This window comes from Primulina eburnea, unplaced genomic scaffold, assembly GCF_022965805.1.
Source record: "Primulina eburnea isolate SZY01 unplaced genomic scaffold, ASM2296580v1 ctg291_ERROPOS245047, whole genome shotgun sequence".
Classification (NCBI taxonomy): Eukaryota; Viridiplantae; Streptophyta; class Magnoliopsida; order Lamiales; family Gesneriaceae; genus Primulina; species Primulina eburnea.
In genome coordinates this window covers 24,416-50,557 of record NW_027331118.1, presented here as the reverse complement: position 1 = coordinate 50,557, position 26,142 = coordinate 24,416, and the positions used below count along the sequence as shown (strand labels likewise).

The 26,142-nt window shown below is 35.4% G+C and overlaps 3 protein-coding genes and 1 long non-coding RNA gene across 9 annotated transcripts; 3 read left to right on the top strand and 1 right to left on the bottom strand.

Moving 5' to 3' along the window:
- The first annotated feature begins 1,848 nt into the window (after window positions 1–1,848).
- On the top strand, window positions 1,849–2,507 carry LOC140820900 (ethylene-responsive transcription factor 4-like). Its single transcript, XM_073181274.1, has one exon. The coding sequence runs from the start codon at window positions 1,851–1,853 to the stop codon at window positions 2,505–2,507; it is 657 nt and encodes a 218-aa protein (XP_073037375.1). The 5' UTR covers window positions 1,849–1,850.
- A 2,656-nt stretch (window positions 2,508–5,163) lies between these two features.
- LOC140820898 (protein FRIGIDA-ESSENTIAL 1-like) lies at window positions 5,164–13,325 on the top strand. Of its 6 annotated transcripts, none has more exons than XR_012115602.1 (8): window positions 5,164–5,497; window positions 8,251–8,430; window positions 8,586–8,802; window positions 8,939–9,102; window positions 9,239–10,416; window positions 10,517–10,598; window positions 11,902–11,964; window positions 12,054–13,324. XR_012115602.1 is itself a non-coding variant. In XM_073181273.1 (6 exons), exons 1-6 carry the CDS (start codon window positions 5,260–5,262, stop codon window positions 10,544–10,546), a joined length of 2,007 nt encoding a protein of 668 aa, XP_073037374.1. In that variant the 5' UTR covers window positions 5,164–5,259; the 3' UTR covers window positions 10,547–10,986. The 6 variants fall into 6 exon arrangements, 1 of the variants encoding a protein (XP_073037374.1); XR_012115600.1 differs by adding an exon at window positions 11,721–11,828 and having other exon boundaries at window positions 11,902–13,324; XR_012115603.1 differs by having other exon boundaries at window positions 12,234–13,323.
- Window positions 10,998–11,725, bottom strand: LOC140820899 (uncharacterized). Its single transcript, XR_012115604.1, has 2 exons — window positions 11,455–11,725; window positions 10,998–11,286 (listed from the first exon to the last, which is right to left on the bottom strand). It is a non-coding gene; the product is annotated as an uncharacterized lncRNA (long non-coding RNA).
- Window positions 13,326–14,994: 1,669 nt separating the features above from the next.
- On the top strand, window positions 14,995–15,889 carry LOC140820908 (dormancy-associated protein 1-like). The gene is made up of 3 exons (XM_073181288.1): window positions 14,995–15,230; window positions 15,322–15,550; window positions 15,675–15,889. Exons 1-3 carry the CDS (start codon window positions 15,122–15,124, stop codon window positions 15,709–15,711), a joined length of 375 nt encoding a protein of 124 aa, XP_073037389.1. The 5' UTR covers window positions 14,995–15,121; the 3' UTR covers window positions 15,712–15,889.
- The last annotated feature ends 10,253 nt before the right edge of the window (window positions 15,890–26,142 follow it).

Below are 26,142 nucleotides of genomic sequence, written 5' to 3'. Positions count from 1 at the left end.
TCACTACATACCCTAAACAAGCTGTGAAAGTTTTCAGTCAAGAAATAATCTGAAACAAAGAGAATGCATGTTTTTCAATTTTTTAAAGTTCTCAATTTAAATATAATCTGAAATTTCTTTTCTATCTCAATTATTTTAAAAAAATCTCTTCGATTTTTGCAAGTAAACAATTATGACAAAAGTGTACAATGGTAAATTCTTCGAATTTATTTAATATAAAATAAATATAATAAGTTTTTGTGGTTTAACAAATATTATATTATTTATAATAACTAGTCTATAAACTTTAAATTATATTATAAAATAATCAGATTATTCTTTTTGAAAAAAAATATCTAAAAGAGAATATTCAAACCAAGTAGATCGACCTGAACGACACCGAAAATTAGGTTTAGTTTAGTTTTAATGGTTTTGTTTTATTTATTATTTAGTAAATCAATAAATTTGGTTACGAAAAAAGTAGTTTTAATAAAGAGTAATACTTATGAGTCTTCATGACGGCTTGACGGATTTTTATTCGTAAAATGAGTCAGTTCTATCCATATTTAATGTAAAGAGTAATAATTTTGACATAAAAATATTGTTTTTCATGGATGACCTAAATATAATACCAGTCTTATAAATTGACATATAAAATCGTTTCACAAGAGTTTTTGTTATTAAAAAAATAAAATCATTCAACATTTGATCACCCTACCACATACTAGTAATAAGATTCAAATGGCCCGGTTATAGATTTGTTTTAAATTAATAATATGCATACAATGCTCTTATTTTGGAATTACATACTAATATTTTTGTTGCTTTAATATTAAACCTATGAAGTAAATCGAGACTACCCCTATGGATCACAAATCTATTTATCATTAATATTAAATATTAGGGTTCACTTTCGATTAGTTATTTCATTTTATATATTTTCCAAAGCGATGACGTTAACATTTAAATATATTTATATAAACGTAAAATAACTGACGAATAAGATAGTCGAGTAGCGACAAAAATTTACTTTCACAAGTTATTCTTGTTTGATCTCACCATCAAAATAAATCTTAATCATATGCAATTAATATAAACATTATAAACGACAAAATTTTACTTTCGAACGTTAGATCGAAGTTACACGTCGAAAGCATAAACGACAAATAAGTAAATATTTTTTTTTGTCTGATCACACAATCGGAATAAATCTTAATCATATGCAATTAATAAAAAAAGGATAAACGACAAAATTTTACTTTCGAACGTTAGATCGAAGATACATGTCGAAAGCATAAACGACAAATAAGTAAATTTTTTTGTTTGATCACTCAATCGGAATAAATCTTAATCATACTCCATGAATATAAAAAGTATAAACGACAAGATCGAAAATATATGTCGAAAGTATAAACGAGAAATAAGTAATTTTCTGCTTATGTCTCAAGGAATTAATCTTATGATTTAGCACAAATTCGTCATATTACCCGTCCGAATTCATGCACGAGGAATAAATATAGGAAAGCATCGGCATTATTATATTTAAAAAATTAATGAAAATTATACATAACCTTTAATTTTTTTTATATCGAAGATGTTCCTAATCACATAAATTTATATTATATTTGAATATTTAACCTCATATTTGCATAAAAATCAAGAAAATGTAAAAAATAAAAAGGAAAAGTCAAAAAATAAAAATATATTAATGTAGAACTCATCCACAAGCATAATTTTATTTGAAATTAATTAAAGCAAGGTGGCCAGACAAAATCCACGAGCCACGTCATCTCCTGCTCGCGCTATATATTCCGTACTCTTGTCTCTCATTTCACCTCACACCCAAACAAAATTCTTTGCTGTGAAGATCAATGGCGCCGCCGATCAGAGCAGACAAGAAAGCCAGCAATGCCGGTGAAGAAGTGCGCTACCGTGGGGTGAGGAAGCGTCAGTGGGGAAGGTATGGGGCGGAGATCTGGGATCCATGGAGGAAGTGCCGCGTTTGGCTGGGGACGTTCGACACGGGAGAGGAGGCCGCAAGAGCATACGACGCCGCCGCCCGCAGGTTCCGTGGATGGAGGGCTAGAACCAATTTCCCTCCTCCGGAATCCGTGATAGTTAACACCAACCACCGTGTCAACTACCAGAGCGCCAGCCAAAGCAGCACCGCGGAGTCCTCCAACCGTAAAAAAGCTTCTCCGCCGGCGTCTACGAGTAAGTCCCTCGATCTTGGCCTCAGTGTCGGAATCCCGATGCGATCCCCTTACCAAGTGGGATACATCAATCTCCTCCCCACCGCTGCTGCCTTCACCGGTTTGAAGATCACGCCCGTGCAGACCAGTATGCTGAAACTCGGCCCAGCTTCCCGCCAAGAAATCGCGGACCTGATGAACTCCATGCAGCATGTGCCCGTATTCCCTCACCGATGCACGCCTGCAAAGAGCGAAACTGACTCGTCCTCCACCGTTGTCGATGGTCCTCCGGAGGTCAATCTGGACCTCAAACTCAAACCGTCCCACCACCCATGAGATTTAATCAATTTACCCTCTTGTTTTTCATTTCCGAGAAGAAACAAAAGATCACGCTGTTTGTAAATAATTGGTGATGATTAATATATAAACAGCCAGATTATTGCAAACTTCATTTTGTTTCCAAATGTTTCTTCAACAAAGGCTACGATTGATTACTTCTGATCAAAGCAAAGCAGATCTAAATTTCTCCAGTACTCTCAAAGAGCACCATTCATTTAAATTTTTCTTAATTTTCAATATCAGATCTCTTCCAAATTATTTCCCAAATCACAGATTTCACCAGGAAATCGAACTGGGCGAGCAGGTGGCTGAGGGCCGACTCCCTCCGGCCGTGCAATTTTTGCACGTGCAGTTCATATTAGTACGGACAATATTTCAAGTAATCCTTTGTCAGAAATTATACTTTTACGTCTCCATCACTCTCTTTTCTTGTTTTTCCTTTTTTCGTTCCTTTTTTGTTTAATAAATAAAACTTTCTTTTTTCTATCTAAAAATAAAAACTGGTTTGGGCACAGACAGATTTTCTTTAGTAAAAGAAATTGGAAGCAATAAAAATTCAACTTATCCAATAAATATCCATCTAATCAACATTAATTTGAGCACAGCATTTTTATTTTTTTTCGTAAAAATAAAATATAGCACAGAAAGAAAAGATTCTCCTCTTTAATTAAAAACTAAAGGAATATCTCTAAGATTTTAAAAATATGAAAGATTTGTTTTCGACCAAAATTTTAACAAATAATCTTCAAATATAAAAGTAAGTAACAACAAAAAAGCGAGGTTTGAAATCTGTGTAATAGCATTCATTGTCTCAATCCTTTTTTTTTTTCAATTCAAAAGAATTCGTTAATAAATTCCGATTTATGTTGATTTTATCGGTTTAAGTGACAATATTACAGGATCCATTTATTGCATGCACTGGAAAAATCATATTTGGACAACTGAACATGCATGAATTATGCACCTAATTACATAGTATTTACAAATATCGAGTCATTTGATTTTGTCTAATTCGCTCGAGAATACGAGTGAGCGAGCGAGCCATTGAATACAAACAAATTAGGTATCAGCAGTATTACTCGGCGTTTACCGTTATAGTCGATAAATATGCAACTTAAATATTTTAAAATATACATAGATTCAAACATCAATATCACACAATACGATAATTACACTAGTTTTGCACTTCGTAGAAATATAACATGAAATCTTGATCTCGATTCCATTTGAATGACCAAACACCTGTCATTTTAACATAAGCTGTAATTGACACCGACACAAATTAAATCTTTAAACTGTATGATAATCTCGAGACTCTCTCGTTACAATTAGTACTACATGTGTATTACTGATTATTTATATATAAGAAAATCAATTATTTTTTAATAAATATTTTAGGTTAGGCAAAAATTTGTGTGAGACGGTTTCACGGGTCGAATTTGTGAGACGGATCTCTTATTTGGGTCATCCATGAAAAAATATTATTTTTTGCGCCTAAAGTATATATTACTTTTTATTGTGAATATGGGTAGGGTCGACCCGTCTCACAGATTAGTATCCGTGAGACGGTCTCACATGAGACTCACTCTTTAAGTTAATACCAATACGGTTAGTGGGTTTAATAAAATAATTATTCCTAAATCTTTCAGGCGAGGCCCAAGATTGTCGTAATCCGTAGTTAGGGTCTTTACATGTATATATATATATATATATATATATATATATATATATATGTGTGTGTGTGTGTGTGTGTGTGTGAAAATTTTGGGGTAAGTTAAGGATTAAAAATATTGTAATACAAATAATTGAAGAACCATCAACTTTATCACACACATGAATATGAAGGTATAATATGTTGGATGCTTCATGGTTACCGGTGTCGAACATATTGTGAATATAGTATCAATTGATATCGAAAAATGTATTGCATTAAATGTTTATAAGGTGTTTATATAAAAATCTTACAAATATATTTTAATAATTAAATTATTATATATTGCTAAAAACTATCATTAAAAAAAAAGAATATTATAATAAAGAAAAAAAAATTGCCACGCACGCTCGATGCACGTGCACCGAATGCTGGTGAAATGACGTGGACTGTAGACTCTTTAGTTGCATATCTCTCTAAAAAATTATTGTATTTTTTTTAAAATATTATTGTGTCCAATTATTAAGGAAATAAATAACTCCCATTTAAAATTTTTAGCATTAATATTTTAATTTAAATGAAAGATGGTCAATAAATATTTTTAAATTTATATACAATGATTCACCATTTACTCAATATAATATATTTTAATTTATTCCTACCCAATATATTTCATTGATGATTCCAAAAGCAAAAACTTGCGTGAGACGGTCTCATGGATCGTATTTGTGAGACATATATCTTATTTGGGTTATCAATAGAAAAATATTATTTTTTATACTAAGAATATTACTTTTTATTGTGACCCATCTCACAGATTAAGATCTGTGAGATGGTCCCATGAGACGAACTCGACTCTAAAATATTAGATTTAATTTATAAATTTTGTTGCACATTTGTACTTGAATTTAGCTTATTGTTTTATTATTATTATTATTAAAATTATAATTTTTTAAATAATATTTCGGATTAATGTGAAGTAAAAGTTCATGAAATAAATTTCTCATCCAACAAAGGTTGCAGCGGTAGTCTTACAAGTCACCTCCAAGCGCTGTGGTTCGCAGACGCACCTTTTGCTTCCCCGCAAGCACTCACGCAATGCCTTCGTCTTCCGCGGTTGTGTCGCCGTCTCCGAATCATCCCTCGCCTGCAGGAGGTGACGAAGTCCAAGATGAGATCGAATACGAGGAGATACAAGAAGAAATCGAAGTAGAAGAGGAGGTCGAAGTTGAAGAAGGGGCGGAGGAAGAAGTCGTAGAAGGAAAGGAAGAAGACGGGGATGGGTCTGAAATTGGCGAAGACTTAACTCCCGTGAGGGAAGAAAATAACCTAAACGGTTTGTTTCACATTCATATTTTGACTGTGATTGATGGTTTTGGAAATCTTAATCTTGATTGGTTTTTTCTTTCTTACTAAATTCCTGGGCATCACTGATTTTTCATCGGATATGTTGCGAGGATACGTTTTTTTTAGATGCATGTTTTTTTTTCACCTTCTTTATACGCATGCCTCATCTCATCTGTTGTAAATGATCACACATATCTCAAAGTTATTCTTTGTTGAATTACCGAATGTGTTGCTAATGCTGATTTTTTCCCTGTAAATTCATTGATCTTGTACTGTAAATGCAGCGTACTTTCAAATTGAGTGTCTGTAATTCTATTCGTGCAATGAAATATTGAGGAATTATATAATGTGAGTGTGTTTCTCCATGGGTTTTCAGAGTTCTTGAAGTGATTCAAAAATTTATTTCCTTATGAGTATTAACATTTCAAAGTTTTCCATATCCACTTGGAATTCCTTACGAGGGGATTGCCTTACCCTGTATATTATGATATTTTTCTATAGATTTTCAATCTTTTCATCCTTGTATAGTTGTACGTATTAGTGACAATGCTTGTAGAATGAGTTTTTCCCCTATAAAACGATGCAGATGGTTTTGAATAGATAAAGTCGATTACTTGCTCCACACGCTTCCCGCGACCTTGACTATTTGGAAATTTTTTCTTTAAAATGTTTCCATGCAAAAAATCAAGCCACTTTATAGTCATCTTATGCCAAACGGAAGAATTTACAATCAAGTTTAGCTAGTTTGAATCAATAATAATTGATACATTTTGGAAACGAATCTCATAAGCCACTTATGTTGTTAATTATGACATCTTTCTCACTGGTTGCATAAGATAATGGATATTTTGGCTAGGGATTTTGTAATATTTACGTGGCTTGACGCGACACGTGTACACTAATCACAAATTCTGTAACCAATATTTTGTTCTTCCTCGACATTGTTTATGTTATTCCCTTTCATGATCATATCTGGAAGAATATTAAATGAGGTCAAAACGTAAACCGTGGAAACGAAAAGTGGCTACAATCTTCATAATATTCTCTTTATCCAATTAATTATTGTAAACATGCCTAGGCCCACTCAGTAATTTATCTAAAAGCGTGCCATGGCATGAGCTGTGGTGAGGCACTGCCCTACTCATGTAAAGGCACAACACTTTAACGAACTTGGTCGTGAAGCCCCTTTACTGGTGAGCCTTAAAAGGTCAAATCCTGGTTTAGCAAGCTTTCAAAATGACGGTCCTCCATGTAAGTTTTTTTTTTCATGAAACAATTAGGTTTTAAAATATTTTGTCCTGTCGCTCTTTGATGTGACGCGTCTTGCTTTGGGACTTTTCCAGTCTTCAGGACAACTTATGCGCTTTAAAGCCCCTCGTGGCTTTTAGCAACCATGCCTAATATTACCAGCGCAGAAAATTTGTTTAACTGATTGATGCACTTTTTGTTTGGTCAACGAACTTTTCTTTCCATTGACAAGAAAATGAGCTAGTGCTACAAAATCAACGTCCTAGTTCCTCCTACTATTGCTAACCTCTACTTGTTGTATGGACATGAAACAATTAATCAAACATCTGTATTAAATGAACTCTCAAATAGTTCTTGCAACAACTTGTGAGGATTTTATTTGTTTTTATGACCATTATTTTGTATATACAAAGTTGGGTTTGACCATGCATGTGACATGGAATATCTCAGAGCATCTGCATAATTGAATGTAGAAATGTGCTTGTGCTGCTTTATATTGTTCACAAGCAGGAAAATTTATATCGAGATTCAATCTGTGAAAGAACTTCAGGCCAAGCAAAGGCCATGAAGGACTCATAAGTATATGGAAGGCATGGAACCAGCAGATGTGGAAATGTCCTCTTCCTTAAATCAAAATCATGTCTCTATTTATGGGGAATGGAATATAGATTATGTTAAACTTGCTATATTACTGCTCTCTTGTATACCTCAGAGCCATCAAGATTAGTATAAATCAAATGAAGATTTAACATCATTGACTTCTTTTGTTAGTTATTGCTCTCTATATACAATTGAAAATTTTTAATTACAGCAAACGAGTCATTGATGGGTAAATTAAATATTTAGCAAATACAAGTGTGTTATGGTAATTTATTTATTTTGAATCTGGTTATGCATTCTCAGATGTGAATATATCCATTTAAAAAATTTGTATAATGAATAGAGGGTAGCCTTTATTCTAAAAATTTTGTTCTCTTTTCTGCCTTCATTGTTCTGATAGCATCACTTAAAGTATTTGCTTGAATAAAGTGGCTAAACTATCCAAAAAATCTATTTTTGGTTTGGGTTAAATTCTTTTATTATGCCAGTACGTACTATCTTTTTAATTTATTTATGAACTACTTGATGTAGTAATTTATGAAATGAGTCACATGCTCAACAATTGTTACTAGAACATCTTTAACGATGTTCACTTTTCATTTATAACTTGTCCAAGAGGAAAAATTCCTTGATGAAGCCAATAAAGTTCAGATTTGGACACTTTTCTTCACATAGAAGGTATTTTCGCCAAACTAAGATGATATTGGTTATCTTAGACAGGGTTGGAAAGCATATCTTCCTCGTCATGTATTCTTTACATCATTAGAAAACATTTATGTTTTCATTCATGAACTCCATTAATAACGCGGAACTTTCTACATCGTTTGACAACTTCCAAATCTATTCATTTCAATCTTAAGGCTAAATCCATGTATTTGGTTTCCTTCCTTGTAGATACTGATCAAGATATGGAGCTTGAGCAAGATGAAGAACACTTAAACTCTGATCCTTTGACTATGAGAATGTCCGTGGTAAATCCACAACTTAATATCGCCACAAACCAGGAATTTTGTGGTGGTTTCTCATCTCCCCAGAAACAAGAAGGGGCGCAAAAGGAAGAGTTGTGTATCATCGGTGAGAAATCTGATTTGTTGTATTCTGGAATATGAAGATTGACTCAAGGACATTACAAGGATTCATTTTAATATTCCGCCATACTAATTAATTAGTCATCGTTGAGGTCAACCTTATGAATCACCAGTCTCAACTAATAATATGAGCTTTTGCAGAAAAAATAACCTTTAGAGACACTGATGCCAAGGCTTGTTTAGATGGAAATTTGGAAGCGAATGACATAAACAACAAAACATTTTGGAGTCAGGGCAATGCTACATTAACGATCACAGATGCTTGTAGCCAGAAGGATGGCGGTGTTGGTTCTGCTGTAGTAAAGCCTCTTCAGACTGCTGTAGAAGGTGTGAAGGTCATGAAAGAAACGACATCGAGGTTAAAATTATATTTTTACCTGATTGTCACAAATTTTATGTTGGATGATATTGATGTTTGTGTGTGTATATTATTATACACACAGAAGTAGGTTATTTTAGTTTTGTGAGCCTTATGTTCTCACGTTGGTTCTCAGGTTGAGTGGTCCACCGATAACGCCAAGAGATTCATCTTATGGTGCTGAATTTGATGTTGCGAATAAAAAACCAAGAATTTTGTGTGAATTTCATGCCAAAGGGTGGTGCATTAGAGGAAAATCCTGTAGGTTCCTTCACATAAAGGAAGGAGTAGATGCTGCAGGTCAGAAAAGTGAACTTTTGGATATATACATACGTGTATATATATAAATATATATCGGTGTTTTGACATTCAATATTGCCATGGAAATAATCTTGCATTTGATTTTCACCAGACCATTGTTTTTTGGCTGTGACAGCTTGTTCCGGTGCGCATATCCTGCCACCACAAACTAGAGATAACCCCCCCATAAACTGTCAGATTGAGAAATCGGTTGTCCATAAACATGATCTGTTAGCTGGTGGTCTTGATCAGGCTGGTAAAATACATATTGGACAAAACTCAGGCTCGGATGATTTCAACTGCTATAATTCCCCTTCGATCAAATGCCATTCAATTGATATGAATAGGGCACTCCATGGAAATTTCTCTGGTGTATCATGCGACACTTATGACAAGTCAAGATTTTTTTCTTTTGGGACCGAGGAAACTGTTAGCAAGAAAAATGAACTCGTGCCTGTTGCTCATAGGTTAAACTTACCATTTTATTCCAGACCTCCGGTGCCTTTTGGTTCATCCTTTTGGACAACTAATGCCCATGCCGTTGGGACTTGGAATACTTTAAAGAGCAATCAAGAATATCGTGCTTCCATATCCTCTTCGTTCAGGAAAAGCCCCTCACCATTATCTGGTTCTAATTCAGGTTGTCTGTCAGGAAACAATAACCTCACGAATAAACAGCCAACTAAAAATAAAACCAAAATTTTCCCTGATGGTTGGGAGCCGTCTGTTCCATTTCGCCCATCACATGTTGTTACCCAGAATTTATTACTGAAAGAAAGTCCTTATGATCACATTCTTGATAGTGTTGAGCAAACCGGTGCCAAAGATGGGCCATTTGAATTTTCTTATTCTGACCCAGGAGTATATGTTAATGATGCACATTTTCAATCAAATAAATTGCAAAAAGAGGAGCTTTTGGATGATAATCATGTCGAAGATACCAGAAAAGCTAGTAGATTGAGCTCCGGTTGTGATAATGGACTGAAGCTGGATGAAACAACGCACCAGAAGGAACTGCAAATGGATGGATGTGGCAAAAAAACTGAGAATGGTGTTATAAAAAGAGATGATAATGTGCAGAATGAATCAAAAGCTCTGAAGTATTTCCATGCCGCGCTTGTGGAATATGTGAAAGAACTGGTGAAACCATCTTGGAGAGAGGGGCTTATGAGCAAGGATGCTCATAAAATTATAGTCAAGAGGGCAGTTGATAAGGTTCTGAGCACATTACAACCCGAACAAATTCCTAACACAGCTGAATCAATTAAGTCATATCTTTCTATATCTCAGGTCAAACTTTCCAATCTTGTCGAGGTTAGTGTCACGTTCTTGGTATCATTTATTTTTTAAACATTGACATCGACAGTAGTTTAATCTGTCTTTGGTGTTTAACATTTGGTCATTATTACTGCAGGGATATATTGAAAAATATGGGAAGTTTTGATGCCGCAGAGTTGTGGGTCTTTCTACAAAATCACATACTCCTTCAAATGAAGGTTTTTGAACCTTTTCACATCCTCAATATTGTCCTTATCACATAGACCGCTGACGGGGAAGTTTGTGAAAAATCTTGTATCGTGGATAGAACTTGAATCTGTTCTATAGATGTCTTATTTCTAACTCTACTTTACAGAGTAATTTTTGGATAATTAGACTGGATTATTATATTATAGCTCGGGAAAAAATTGCATAGCTCTAAGCTGCAATAGTTATTGCTGTCTCTTAACAGAAAAATTGCACCGTCCAGTTTTACTGCTTCTATATTATTGACTACTGATGGATGCTTGTTTGCGCTTTATCCGACTTAGAAGATGTATGTCATTGTCAAGTTATCTGAAGTTGAAATTATATAGTATCTTGATCTATGCAGTTGATTCTGATTGATGTGATGCTCGTTTTATAGCTTAACTCCACATCTGTATATTGTGAATGTTATATTATCTGATGTTATGTGATGCCAAGTGATAATACCATGCATATTATGGACAATGTTACCTCATTTTTGGACCAACATACGTGTACATGTGAATCTAATATTCTGCTGAACTCGAATTTATGAAAGATATTAATGGAGGAAGAAAGGGTTCTGTTATGACCTCACAACACAGTCCCTTTGAATGAGTAAAGAATTTGTTGTTGAGACCTTTAATTGAGAGAGATACTTACTTGGTATGATCACTTTCTCTAGAATAACTTGAGATTCACTGCTGTGACTGTCCTGCTTGTCACAATGCACACCCGGAAAGAGCTAGTGTCTGATAATATGTTTTGGAAAAATGTGCCACTACAGAGGTGCTATTGTGCAAAATTAGGCTAATTGCACCGATCTCCCTTATAAAAAGTTTAAAAGACATAAAACCCACTAAAAATATTAATAGGCTAACACATCCTTTATTTCTTTAAAATCAAACTTCCATCCCTATGAAAAAAACTCAAGCACAACTACCCCACAGAGGAGGGCTTATGTCTGATTTTAAAAAACACGGGGTCTAAAATGCTATTAATTTTATATAGGGTGTTTTTTGGCTTTTTATTTTTTTCGGGGGTGTTGATGCAATTAGCCCTACAAAATTAAGTCATCATTCCAACACTAAGGAATCAACTCAACTTTTAATTAGGAGCACAACATAATATTATGAAATGCCTAAGCTTGCAACTGTGCTGGCCCTGTTTGTTATTGAATGACAACACTCATTAAATAGGAGACCGGAGACAAAGATCAAAAGGTGAGTCTATGCCACCATTCTAAAATGGATTGCTGTACTATTCTTTCCTCATTGTAATGTATTTCTTTCCTAGTTGCTGTTGGACAATGGTGGAACAATTGACTTGAATATCTTTTGGCCCAAATTTTGCATTAAGGTGTGTTTTCGATTGACCCTTTAAATTCACTAAATAGTTCTCTACTACAACTCATGAGATTTGACTGATCCGTATCTGATCATCTCCAGTTGTCTGGCATTGGTGACAATTCTCTTCCACATCTATCTTGTTTGGAACTTGAGGTTGATCTGAACGGTATTGAATTACATTTAGTAGGAGCTGACCATTAGGAAACAATTTATGTTCCAACCATGGAGCCAAAGCCAAATTCCGGTTCTTGTTTATGCTTTTTGGCATATTCTTTTCAGTTGTTGTATGCAAATCATCTGCTCGAGATGGCGAATTCTTGTCTTGAACAAGTGCAAGTCATGAGAAGGAAAGGGATTCATTTCAGGCACTGTCTGCAGTCATGTCCGGGTACATTTATTGCTTTATAGTATTCTGTTATTGATAACGTGGCTAGATTTTCTTGAGCTTTTATATGCTAGAGATTGGATGCTCGCATCGTGCAAGTCCGAAAAGGGACAAAAGTAATTTATGTTTTTATTTTTTGGGACAGTGATTGGGTTGGAAGAAATTCATGAATGAATTTCTAAGATTGTTTTTATACATGGCAGGTTATGTTTGTTAAATTACGTGTAATTTTATATGTGTAGGTCTATTAGAAGTGGGAAAACTTAAAATTTTTAGTACGGAGTATTCGATAAAATATATTATAATTCTAGAGCTTTGTTTGGCGAATATTATCAAGTCGGATTAAATTTTACCTGAGTCGGTAATGCTTAGAAGTAAGAAAATTAAAATATAGCATATTGGATTAAACATATTATAATTCTTGAGTTTATTTTCTTATTTCTTTTGAAGTTATAAAAATTTGAATTGAATTATAATTTATTTTTCTTCGCTTATTTTCTAGTTATAATAATAATGATAATCTTCTTGCGAGTCTTCGTTTTTTCGGGTTAAGGAAGGCATTGTCCAACTGTTTAGGATTCACGTCTCGAGATCGAAGTTCAAAAACACGGGCAGGTAGGATTTTTGTCTCCAGATCAGAATTCGATAAGCTCTCGTTTCGTTTGAAGTTAAAAGTAGCAGCATGAGAATGAGGAATATAGAGGAAGATGGTATGTCGCTTCCGGAACCAACTGGCGGCCGCCTGGGTACAAGCCTGCCCGCATGCTTAGTTTTGATGTGAAGTATGATCGTGCAATGTGGACAATAGTCGGATACATTTCTTTTTCACTTCAGTCTATAAGTTGTTCTTAGTCGATGAAACGGTCTGATAAGGACATTGACGACTTGCACACTAGAAGCTAATATTGGTGTTGTGTTAAACATGTTTTTGTGATCACATATCTGTTTGAACGACTCACATCCTAAATGTTTGACTGAGTATTCTTCATCATCCAAGTTAACAGTAAATAGTTCGAGTCTATTTTTAGGGGTGTTCATCGGTCGGTTCGGTTTTTGGTTTTTTATTTCGGTTTTCGGTTTCACAAATATATAATCCGATATCCGAATCATTTTTCTTCGGTTCGGTTCGGTTCGGTTCAGTTTCTTGTCGAAATAGTTCGGTTATTTCGGATGATACAATTATTTAAATTAATAAGATAAATATATTATAAAGTATAATATGTTATCTTTCTTACATTATTTCTTAGTAAAACATTTACATTTGAAGTTTAAATGAATTATTTAAACAACAATCATCTAAATATTATTCAAAATAATTCATCATTCACTAATATCATATCAAAAAATATATAATAAAAATAAAATTATTAATTTAATGAAATTTTGGTTTTTTCGGTTGGTTCGGTTTTGACATTTATAACCCGAAATCGAACCAAATAAATTTCAATTTTAACATTTATATCTGAATTATAAAATTTTGTTTTCGGTTCGATTCATTATTCAGTTTTTTCGATTTTATCTGAAATTTGAACATCCATGAGTCCACTTGTCTAAGTTATATTTTTTAATTGGGTACCCAATCCCGATTATCAGATAGAAAATTTGTACCCAAAATTGGATATTATCAAGTTGAACCCGATAAATATTTCATATCTGTATTCGCTCTCCGAGTCATTGCAGATATCTTGTGGAGATGTGACCGAACGGAAGAGATCATATAATATGTCTAAAAAGGCATTTAGAATGTATCATCTTCAACGAACTTCATCATCTTCTTGTTTCTTGTGAGATGAGTATCATCAATTTCTTTATGTCTGGTGTTGGGATAGTAAGCAAACCTTGTTCCGACAGATATGCGACTCCAATTCAATGAGCAAGAAAAACGACTTATACTTCTAGTGAGAAAACTTTGTACGATCGAGTCTATCTTTTGATAATTATTAAAGGCAAAAACTTGTGTGTGACGGTCTCACGAGTCGTATTTTGTGAGACAAATATCTTATTTAGGTTATCCATGAAAAAATATTACTTGTTATGATAAGAGTATTACTTTTTATTGTGAATATTGGTAGGGTTGACCCGTCTCGCAGATCAAGATTCGTGAAACCGTAGACTTACTCGTTATTAAATATCATGTTCCCTTCAGCTTTCCACCAACCAAATTTAATTTGTTCGGCAAAAATCTCCTTATAAAGTTCTTTAACCCATTTTTTTTGTTAACGTAGGATAACATTAATATCAATACCTATTAAAACTGTAAAAAACGAGATTCGAGATGAGATTCAACATCTTTACGTCATCTCGTGTTTACCTCATCGCTAACGTATCTATCTTTGTTAGTTCCAAGTGAGCTCCATTCATTTGAAGTCAAAGCATCGAGTGTCTTAGATGAATCTCTAGATAACCTAGCTTAATTAATTAATGTTAAAATAATTCAGAAGCATCTAGAAATTCGTCAAGTTTTACCATACTCTAAACCACTAACTACGAAGAAGTTTTTTTAAAAAAATATCGTGGATAATAATTATTGAAAATAATAAAGGTAAAATCCAATAAGAAACTGACACGTCTTACCGCGACACCCCTAGTCTTCATCCTTATCCATCTATTTCCACTTACTATTTTGCTGTGTCCACACTCGCATCCTCTAGGTTAAGTACTGGAAATAGAAATACACGACTTGGATATATCAAATACTGTTGAAGATATTTCACCAACAAATCCTTCTGTTTAATATTAATATAGCAAATAGCCAACTTTACATTCAGAGAAAGCAGGGAAAATGGTGTTGCTTGATCACCTCTGGGACGACGTCGTGGCCGGGCCTCAGCCCGAACGTGGCCTCAAACATCTCAAGAAAGTGTTCACCGCCAAGCCCTTGAACACCAAAGGTATGCCCGGCCCGTAGCCCCCCCTTAATTTGCTTTCTTTCATCCATGCACAGTTTGGATGTGACGTGCTAGCTGGTGTCGATTTTTTTAGATGGTGGAGGAGAGGGCAGCAGCAAGTACGCGAGATCTATGTCGATGCCAGCCAGTGATCCTGTGACGCCGGTGACACCAGGAACGCCGACAGCACCGTCACCCACGGCGGCGAAAAGGGATAACGTGTGGCGGAGTGTGTTCCACCCCGGCAGCAATCTTGCCACCAAGACAGTCGGGGCTGATTACTTTGACAGGCCGCAGCCCAACTCCCCTACTGTCTATGACTGGTAACCAACCGAATTAATGAACTTCCACTGGACCACTTCCTTCTCCATTTTTAAAAGATCATTCAAATTATGTAACATATTTTTATTTTTGATCTGATCGAATTACCACTGGTTTTTATTACAGGCTTTACAGTGGTGACTCAAGGAGCAAATATCGTTGAATCATTTAAGCAGAGCAAGCAAGATGGAGGTTGAGCTCTGTGTGTGTGTGTGTGTGTGCGTACATACTGTGTGTGTGTTTGGAATCCTTCCTCACTTGGTTGTTTTGTAATTATAATATTGAGAGATTATCCTTTGTGAGACTGTTTTTATATTCGCTACAAGTTTGGTAAGGTCGGATATCTATTTCATTACAAAATTAAACGGTTAAACTGTCTTTTATGTAATAATGAATATGAATCTTGTTTTATAATCCTATTTGTCAAATATTAATTATTTCTTACACAAATGATGTTTTGATCTATGAAAAGTTAAATCAATCCCAGAATCTGTTTACACAAAACATACAAGATGTGAGCCATTCGAAGAAGTGCGATTGGATCGAGAGATTTCAAATTTATTTGATTTGCTTGGAGCTGTTCACTTGGTCGTATCTTGAAACCTCTTTGCTTGTGGGGTAGAAGCGGACACGTATGAGAGAGCGTTTCGCGACATTCGAGATTATGTAGGATTACACACGAAAAATCTCTTTTTAATTTCTTGGGTTGTTCGGATGAAGTCAAGTCCACAATTTGTTGCTTTATATAAATGTAAGGTTAATTTGACTAATTAGAAATATACTTGAGATGGTTCCTCCAATTCACAGTCTCTTCCTGCAATTGACTTCAGAGAGAGGGGAACATTTAGTTTTCATCCAGATTATTTTGAGTGATAGTATAAGTATGCAAACTATTCCATTCACTTTCTCTGATTATATGTGCCTCATAAAAGAATAATCATTTGTAAAAGTAAACAGGATTCAGCATACAAAACAACAAAGAGTCGGCAGAAAAACAAACAGTATACTGCATGGATGCACCAAGTATCTGATTAGAAACAACAACCTAGGCAAGTGAATGCATGTGCTAACGTGTATTCCACCATGAATTTTGGCCAAATGCATGCACTGGCTTTACCAAGAGAAGCAAGTCACTTCCCACTTCTTTTTTTCCTTTTGCTTTTTTGTCCAAGAAGATTGAGCATACATTATTGGCATGTCCCTGGGAATTTGATTGGTTGAGGATGGTTCTGTGCCTATCAAATTACAGATGTTTCCTGTAGTGAAAGCAAGAATGTTCTCTTACAAGGTTGGAATCTCCTGTCTATTAGCTCCAAGTAGTTTCACCAGAAGATATCAGGAATCAAAACTAATTTACCTATTATTTGTTTCAATTAAAACCTCATTCATAAATCTATGAATAAAAGATCAAAGAAAAGAAACAAATCCCTACTTCCGTATCAAGACACGTTGGTATGTTTAGAAACTAGAGGAATTACTCTATCATGGCAGCAAGAACCACAGAGATAATAGAAAACAAAGACCAAATAACTTATCTACACAAAAGTGTTGATTGACATAGTTGTATTGTAACATAAGAAACTACAACAGTGCAAAATAACAGCAAACAGGAAAATTTGCTAATTTCTCACAATCTACTCTAAAAGTTCAGAAATGAGCATAAAAGTGCCAGGGCGAGAAGATTGGGTGGCATTCCACAATCTGATATCATCAGCATAATCCCAAGAGTAGAGAACCATCATGTGACATCACGTGTCCAAAAATATTGAAAGTGATCTCAATTTTCTGAACAATCGACCACATCTTCTATAACATATTTACTGTAAGAAGAATATTACCCAAAAAAAAAGAACAGGAAAAAGAATCATGTCAAATTCGAGGAGCCTAGGATCTACCATATGATGACTGAAAACTTTACAGTGCCCAATAAAATTTTCTCAGTTACAAGATCCCCGCTTATCTTTGCTGAATGAGAAAAGAGAGAGCATTATATTACATCCATAAGGCTATAAGAAATTTCCTTCATTTGCAACATGCATGTTGAAAGGCAGCATGTAGACAGTTCCCCGAAAGTTAATTTTTTAAGAATACACCAAATAGATTTCAGACGGCGTCGGGACTTATATACAGGAGGAACAAAGATCAGTGATCAACAGACCGGAATCAGAAAGTTCAGCTTTAGGTTGTGTTAGTTTAAAGATTCTTTATACAGAGAAAATATGGCATAAGAATGATCAAGAAACTGCACTCTGATTTGTTCCCTTTGTCGTAATTCGAGGACACTTTTGCAAAATCTGTTAATCAACATGCACCGTAGCAAGAACAGAAAACTCAAGCATAAAAGTAACGACACAAGACTTTACGTGGTTCGATCAAGACGATCTACATCCACGGGAGGAAATCTCATTAATCAGTAATGATCAATTACAAAGAATTACAGTGAACCGTAGCAGCTCTTTCAATTACTCTCGTAGAGTTCTCCTTCTATGAATTACAAAAGAACTTCAAAACACATTCTGATGTGTTTCTTCAGTAATCGATCCTTGCTTCTTTACAGTCCTCTTCTTTTGAATAGTTTTTCACGTCTACCCATTGTGAGCTTTCTTGGAATATTTATATTGCCAACCGCTTGAATGAGTCATAACTAAACGCAAGAGCTGCCAGCTAGGACCTCAACTACTCGAACGACCAGCCTTATCTTTATAATTGACTTTTTCTCATCTTACTGATTGTTTGGACTTCAATTAATGACATTCAGTGTAACAATTCTCCACCTTGCCATCAATTTAATTCCTAATGAGAGAGCCTCCATCACCTTGGCTTTACTGGACAGAGTTAGTCTCGGTTATATTCACCAACTCCATGCAATGATGAAGCTTATTTGTGGATATAACCTTAGTGCACATGTCAGATGGATTATCATCAGTACTTATCTTCTTGATGTGAATTTCGCCGGAATCAATTATGTCCCTTACGAAGTGGAGCTTGACATCTATATGTTTGGATCTCTCGTGAAAAACTTGGTGTTTAGATAAGTGTATTGCGCTTTGATTGTCACAATACACTGTCAAACAATCCTGCTCAAAACCAAGTTCTGTCATGAATCCTTTCATCCACTTTGCTTCCTTAAAGGCTTCAGTTACAGCCATATATTCAGCTTCCGTTGAGGACAGAGCTACTACTGGTTGAAGAGTAGCTTTCCATCTCACAGCAGTATCATTCAAAGTGAATATATATCCTGTTAAGGATTTCCTGGTGTCAATGCTCCCTGCATAATCCGAGTCCACAAAGCCTTTTACTATATTCCCATTTGATGTGTCACTTGAGAACCTTAGTCCCTTGTTCATTGTGCCTTTAATGTATCTCAATATCCATTTTAAGGCCATCCAATGTTCTTTCCCAGGTTGTGCCATGAACCTGCTTACTAAGTTGACAGAGTAGGCCAAATCCGGTCTTGTGCATATCATCAGGTACATTAGACTCCCAACAGCACTTGCATATGGAACTCTCCTCATGTATTCTTCCTCATCATTATCCTTGGGGGATTGTTCCTTTGACAACTTAAAGTGTTGAGGCATGGGCCCTGAGACAGGTTTAGAACTCTCCATTTCAAACCTTTTCAATACCTTTTGAGAATAGCCCTTTTGTGTTAGAGACAAATTCCTCAACTTTCTGTTTCTGTAAATCTCCATGCCTAAAATGAGTTTGGCATGTCCAAGGTCTTTCATCTCAAACTCTTTATTGAGTTGCGATTTGAGGGATTTGATTTCTGAGGTATTTCGGCTAGCAATCAACATGTCATCCACATATAATAGTAGGTACATGGCTCTTTCAGTATTGATTTCCTTATGGTATACACACCAATCATAACTGTTCCTTGTGAATTTGTGTGCTGTCATGAAATCATCAAAGCGTTTGTACCATTGCCTTGGGGATTGTTTTAAACCATAGATGGACTTGTTCAGCAGGCATACCAATGGTGGATTAGTGTTGTCCTCGAACATCTGAGGTTGTTCCATATAAATGTTTTCATCGAGATCACCATGGAGGAAGGCGGTCTTAACATCTAGTTGTTCAAGTTCCAGATCTTCTTTTGCAACTACTGCCAGCATGGTTCTTATAGATCTGTGTTTGACTACAGGAGAGAAAACTTCGTGGAAATCTATCCCTTCTATTTGAGAGAACCCCTTAGCTACTAGCCTTGCTTTGTATCTTGGTTTCTCCACCCCAGGTATTCCACTTTTCCTTTTATAAATCCACTTAGATCCAATTACCTTTTGCCCCTTAGGCTTTGGGACTAATGTCCATGTATTGTTTTTTAAAAGTGAATCCATTTCCTCTTTCATAGCTGTTTTCCACTCATCTCTATCCTCAGATTTCATTGCCTCCTGGAGGTTTTGTGGTTCATCTTCAATTTGTGATGCCACAGATAGGGCATATATCATAGCATCTGCATGGCCAAACCTTTCTGGAGGTTTTATAATCCTTCTCTCCATGTCTCTTGCTAACTGATAGTTATGAAGTCCAGATGAGCCTAGATGGTCTGAGATCAGTTCGTCATGATTTAGCAGTGGAATACCTTGTTCAGATTGTGTTGTTCCTGTCAACTCCACCTCAAACTTTGTACTCCCATCCTCTTTATTTTCATCAGTGGGTGTGTTTGAGTTATTTTGTATCTTCAATGGAAATAAATCCTCCTTGAAAGTGACATCTCTGCTTATGAAGGTCTTTTGTTTTCCAGGCTCAATGCACCATAGCTTGTAGCCTTTGACTCCTTCAGGGTACCCCAGGAAGATGCACTTCAATGCCCTGTCATCTAGTTTTCCCTGTCTAATGTGCGCAAATGTAGCACATCCAAACACCTTTAAGTCATTTAGATGAGGAGGTTGGGATGTCCATTTCTCCATTGGAGTCTTGAATTCTAGTGGAACAGAGGGGCTCTTGTTTATCAGATGGCATACTGTGTTAGCAGCCTCGGCCCAAAAAGATTTTGGTACTCCAGAATGTGACAAAATACATCTGACTCTTTCAAGAATGGTTCTGTTCATTCGCTCGGCAAGACCATTCTGCTGAGGGGTGTTAGGTACCGTGAAGTGCCTTGATATCCCTTTGCTTCTACAATATTCATGGAACTCCTTGGAGCAATATTCTAGCCCATTGTCAGTTCTTAGTTTCTTCAACTTTCTGCTGGTTTGATTTTCAACAAGAGTGTGCCATTGCTTGAATTTGTCAAGTGCCTCACTCTTATTTTTCAGAGTATATAGCCATACTCTCCTGGTGTAATCATCTATTATAGTCATGAAGTACCTTGCTCCTCCATTCGAAAGTACTCTAGATGGACCCCATATATCTGAGTGAACATAATCCAGGGGAGCCGAAGATGTATGCCTTCCCAGATTGAACTTGACTCTAGTAGATTTCCCTTTTATACAATCTTCACAAAATTCCAACTGTTTGAATGGCTTTTCTCCAAGTAAGCCTTGTTTATGGAGTTCCAACAGTCCTCTCTCACTGATGTGTGCTAGTCTGAGGTGCCACTTCCTTGAGTTATTTTGATCTTCTTCTACTGAGCTGGATGAACCCACTAGTGTATTTCCTGTGAGAACGTACAGTCCATTAGATCTCTGACCTTTCATTATACTCAATGCACCTCTATATACGGTCAGTGATCCTTTTTCTGCCTTGAAAGTGTATCCAGCAAGATCAAGGCTACCAAGAGAGATTAAATTTCTCTTCAGTTCTGGGACTAGTCTCACTTCACTGAGTATTACAGCAGTACCATTTTCCATGACCAATCTTAGGGAACCAATTCCTTTTATCTTACAAGTTTTGTTGTTGCCAAGAATAACTTCCCCACCATCAACCTCTTCTAGATTATCGAACCAGTGTTTGTTTGGTGTCATATGAAAAGAGCATCCACTATCAAGAACCCAATGATGATCGGGTTTGATGTCTGAAATACATAATACCTCTGCACTTTCATAGCCATCTTGAATATTAGACGCCTCCCCTTGGTCCTTGGCTTTAACTCCTGGTCTGTGGAGATCGGGACAGTCCCTTCTGAAATGCCCTTGTTTATGGCAAAGAAAACACTTTAGTTTCCTTGGCTTTGACCTGGATCTGCTTCTCGTTCTCACCCTCAAGTCCCTCTTATCTGACCTGCCCCTTATGTGGAGGCTATCACCAATGTCTTTTGAGTCTTTCTCCAACATGTTCTGGGATTCTTTTGCTTTCAGTGCCTTTTGAACCTCCTCGAAGACTAGTGATTCTTTGGCATACTTCATGGTATCCACGAATACTGAGAATGTTTTGGGTAATGAGTTCAGAACCAAGATAGCCTTGTCTTCATCCTCAACCTCTATTCCAATATTCTCCAAATCCAGGATGAGTTTGTTAAACTCATCCAGATTTTCTCCAGTTGTCTTTGACTCGCTCATCTTGAAGCCAAATAACTTCCCTTTAAGGTATATGCGATCTTGAAGAGATTTGGTCATGTAGAGAGATTCCAACTTCGTCCAAATACCAGCAGCCGTTTTCTCCGATGAGACTTCCCGGAGGACTTTGTCACTCAAATGCAGCGTTAGAGTACTGAAGGCCAATTCCAATATTTCCATCTTCCTCTCTTCCGATAGTGATTCAGAGAGTTTTGAATTGCCCTCCAGGGCCTTGGCAACCTTCTGTTGTACTAAGATGGCATGCATTCTCCTGCGCCATAGTGCAAAATCCCCTTTGCCATCGAAACGATCCAATTCTACTTTACCAGCCATCGTCGTTTGATTTCTCTTCTAAGAACCTGGCTCTGATACCAGTTGTTAGTTTAAAGATTCTTTATACAGAGAAAATATGGCATAAGAATGATCAAGAAACTGCACTCTGATTTGTTCCCTTTGTCGTAATTCGAGGACACTTTTGCAAAATCTGTTAATCAACATGCACCGTAGCAAGAACAGAAAACTCAAGCATAAAAGTAACGACACAAGACTTTACATGGTTCGATCAAGACGATCTACATCCACGGGAGGAAATCTCATTAATCAGTAATGATCAATTACAAAGAATTACAGTGAACCGTAGCAGCTCTTTCAATTACTCTTGTAGAGTTCTCCTTCTATGAATTACAAAAGAACTTCAAAACACATTCTGATGTGTTTCTTCAGTAATCGATCCTTGCTTCTTTACAGTCCTCTTCTTTTGAATAGTTTTTCACGTCCACCCATTGTGAGCTTTCTTGGAATATTTATATTGCCAACCGCTTGAATGAGTCATAACTAAACGCAAGAGCTGCCAGCTAGGACCTCAACTACTCGAACCACCAGCCTTATCTTTATAATTGACTTTTTCTCATCTTACTGATTGTTTGGACTTCAATTAATGACATTCAGTGTAACAGGTTGTATGAAATTTGATTCTCCATGATGTGTTGGATGTGCAGCGCTGGATCCCGGAAAATTTATGCAAAATCCACCATTCTGCAAGACAAGTACCATCATCATTTTTGTTTCTATGATCTTACATCAGTGATGACATATATGTAGAACATGTTAGAATATTTTCTAAAAATCATGTTTCTGCACGTATATAAACGTGATAATCAATATGCGGAAACAAATCGAGTGTTAACTCCGGCCATTGAACCATCTTTAAGTATTCTGATTTTTCTCCGATTGAAGCCTTCTAAACAATCCAATCTCTCAATAGATAATGTATTATTCTGTATGAGATTGTATGTTTAGGGACCTCAAACGCTTGTATATATAGGCGTCTCATACCATCAATGAGTTAATGCGGGAGCACGAGATTCAAAAGAAAAATTGTTTACGCATCTCAACTTTAGAGTGCGTATGCAAAATTTGTCAAAAAATGTGTGTGATAGCCGTCGTCATTGTTGACACACGTTTTTTTTTTCTTTTGAATGTGTCATAATTTCTTACAGAACATACTCCAAAAATATAGCACTGAGGGTTCTGAGGAACCATCTCCAGCGGATAGCTGCAACATAGGATGGCAGAGTCTGAAATAGATCAGCATACTGCCGGATGTCAAATAAAAGACTACCTTGACTTCCAGGCAGAAAAACTAAAAAGAAGCCAGTGTAAACACAGGTGAAAAAGGAAGTATAAAGATCAATTCCAAATAAATCAGGAGCATGACCCTGGTGTACATCCCAGAAAAGGACCACCATTCTGCCAGAAATTCTTGGGTATTTTTGTACTTTTTTCTTTTGTATTGTCATGGTTTGACCTCTATACCCAGTTGGTGCGACCTTGTTTTGTTTAGAATTAAATAACAAGCTTTTGAGTAGCGTTGGCCTTTTTAACCCAAACGCCACACCCCACCCCCCACCCCTTCTTTATTTTCGACTAAAATTGGAAATTTTAACCACCTATATATGGTCCATGCCTGATTTCTTCATGACAATGCGTGGGACAAAGCACCATCTTTTTGGGATACTTTTCTTTTATATATAATAAAAACCCATATATAATCGTAAATTTTTTAAAATATAAATAAACATACATATCTCATTTTTTTAAATTAAAAAGTTACAAAAAATTAACAATAATATCGATCATTTGATTACATGATTTTGAAAAGAAAGATTAAAATTGATTAAAAACATATTGACATAATTATAATTGATCTAACGAAATATATATGACTAAAATATCAAACATTGGTGCATACAGGATAAAATTGATATTTTTGTCAATGTAAAATCTGTGGATGGATGCTACGATAATCAGGACAACTCAAGGCCAAACAAAGTATTCTATAGAGACCTTCGGCAGATCTTCTTGAATTTGATTATCCTGCAGGGCATTGTTTTTGCAACTTTGAGGCAAACTTCCAGTGCCGTCGACAGAGCTTTTCGTGGCGGTGGAGTGATCGCATGATGATGACATAATAAGGATGTCTAGGTTTTCACGGCGGAGAAGCTCAGACAAGAGGAGGAGAATGGAAGCCATATTTTGAACAACAAAAAACTTGGCCGGTTGGAATTTGGGATTCCAACCAACTATAAATAATCTGCAATCATGCATAAGTTGATGGACATTAAATTCTTGTGGGCTACTTCTTTTCAGTTCACCTGTTTTGAGAAACTCCTAGTTTGGATAATTATTTAAATTTTGGTACAAAGTTGTTGGCTTCTGTCGATGTTGATGGTTTTGGACATCATCTGGTATTAATCTTGAGTTCTATTATAAAATTTAAATGTACGTTCAAACTGTTGAAAATATAATATTAAAATATGTATGTTGAATATTGAATGTTGAAAATTAGGTAAAATTAGGTGTTGAATATTGAAAATTAGTGTGTGATGATGTATGTAATGAGGTAATTTATTTTGGAATATTTGTATATGAAACTCTATAAATAGAGCACTCATTTGTGAATGAAACAACAATTGAGTTGAGAGAAAAATATTATAAAGTGTGTAGTTTGATAATTTTGAGAGTTTGAGATTTTTACTTTTTACCGTAAATTTTTACTTTTTCACAACACGTTATCAGCACGAAGCTCTAAAAAAAGTCCTACATATTTTTCCAAGCTCCAAACAGAAGAAAAAGGTAACAAAAGTAATTATATTTATTTTACTGTTATTTGTTTATTGTGTATTTATTTAATATACAATATAATGTTATTATTAGAAATAATAAAAATAAATTTTTCATAAACTTGTTATAAATCCTGGGAGGATGTTAAGACGACATCTCACACTCCCGGCAAGGGATACGACAAGTATAAAAGCCTATAATGTTTTTAAACAAAATAAATTATGACAGTCGTTATAATATTATGATATGATATATATAATTATTTAAACATGTCTAATATTATATATACCATATTATTACCATAAAATTATACAAATACATACATTTATTCTTTTATTCACCAACGGTCATAAACGGTAACAAAACGGCTAGTTTTTGCCCTATAAATATGATCTCTCAAACTCATTCAATCACCCCAACTTTCTCTTCTTCTCTAAAAATTATTCTTCATCAAATTTTCGGAGAAAAAAGAAGATGGCTTTCGCAAGGTTATTTTTAATTATTTTAGTTATCATACTCACGAGTCTTGTATTTATCGGAGAATATCCTCTTCGTGTGTTTTCTTTATTTTTACGAATACTTGTACTTGTTGTTTATCCATTACTTTGTATTGCAATATTCATTAACTAATAAAATGCATCGTGATTTTTAGTACCACCATGGCAAACTTGACAAAGCTCGAATTCATCGCTCTTGACATTACTGGGAAAAATTATATACCATGGACTCTAGATGTAGAAATGCATCTTGAGTCATTGGGTCTAAGCGAGACCATTAAAGAAAATGGCATATGCACGTCACAAGAAAAGGCAAGAGCCATAATATTTTTACGTCGACATCTCGACGATGGATTGAAATGTGAATATCTGACTGAAAAAAATCCCATGGCTTTGTGGAAGGGATTAAAAGAAAGATTTGAACATATAAGAGAAGTTATACTTCCGACCGCCCGGGATGAATGGAATACATTAAGATTCCAAGACTTTAAAAAAGTCAGTGATTACAATTTGGCGATGTATAGAATAATCTCGCAATTG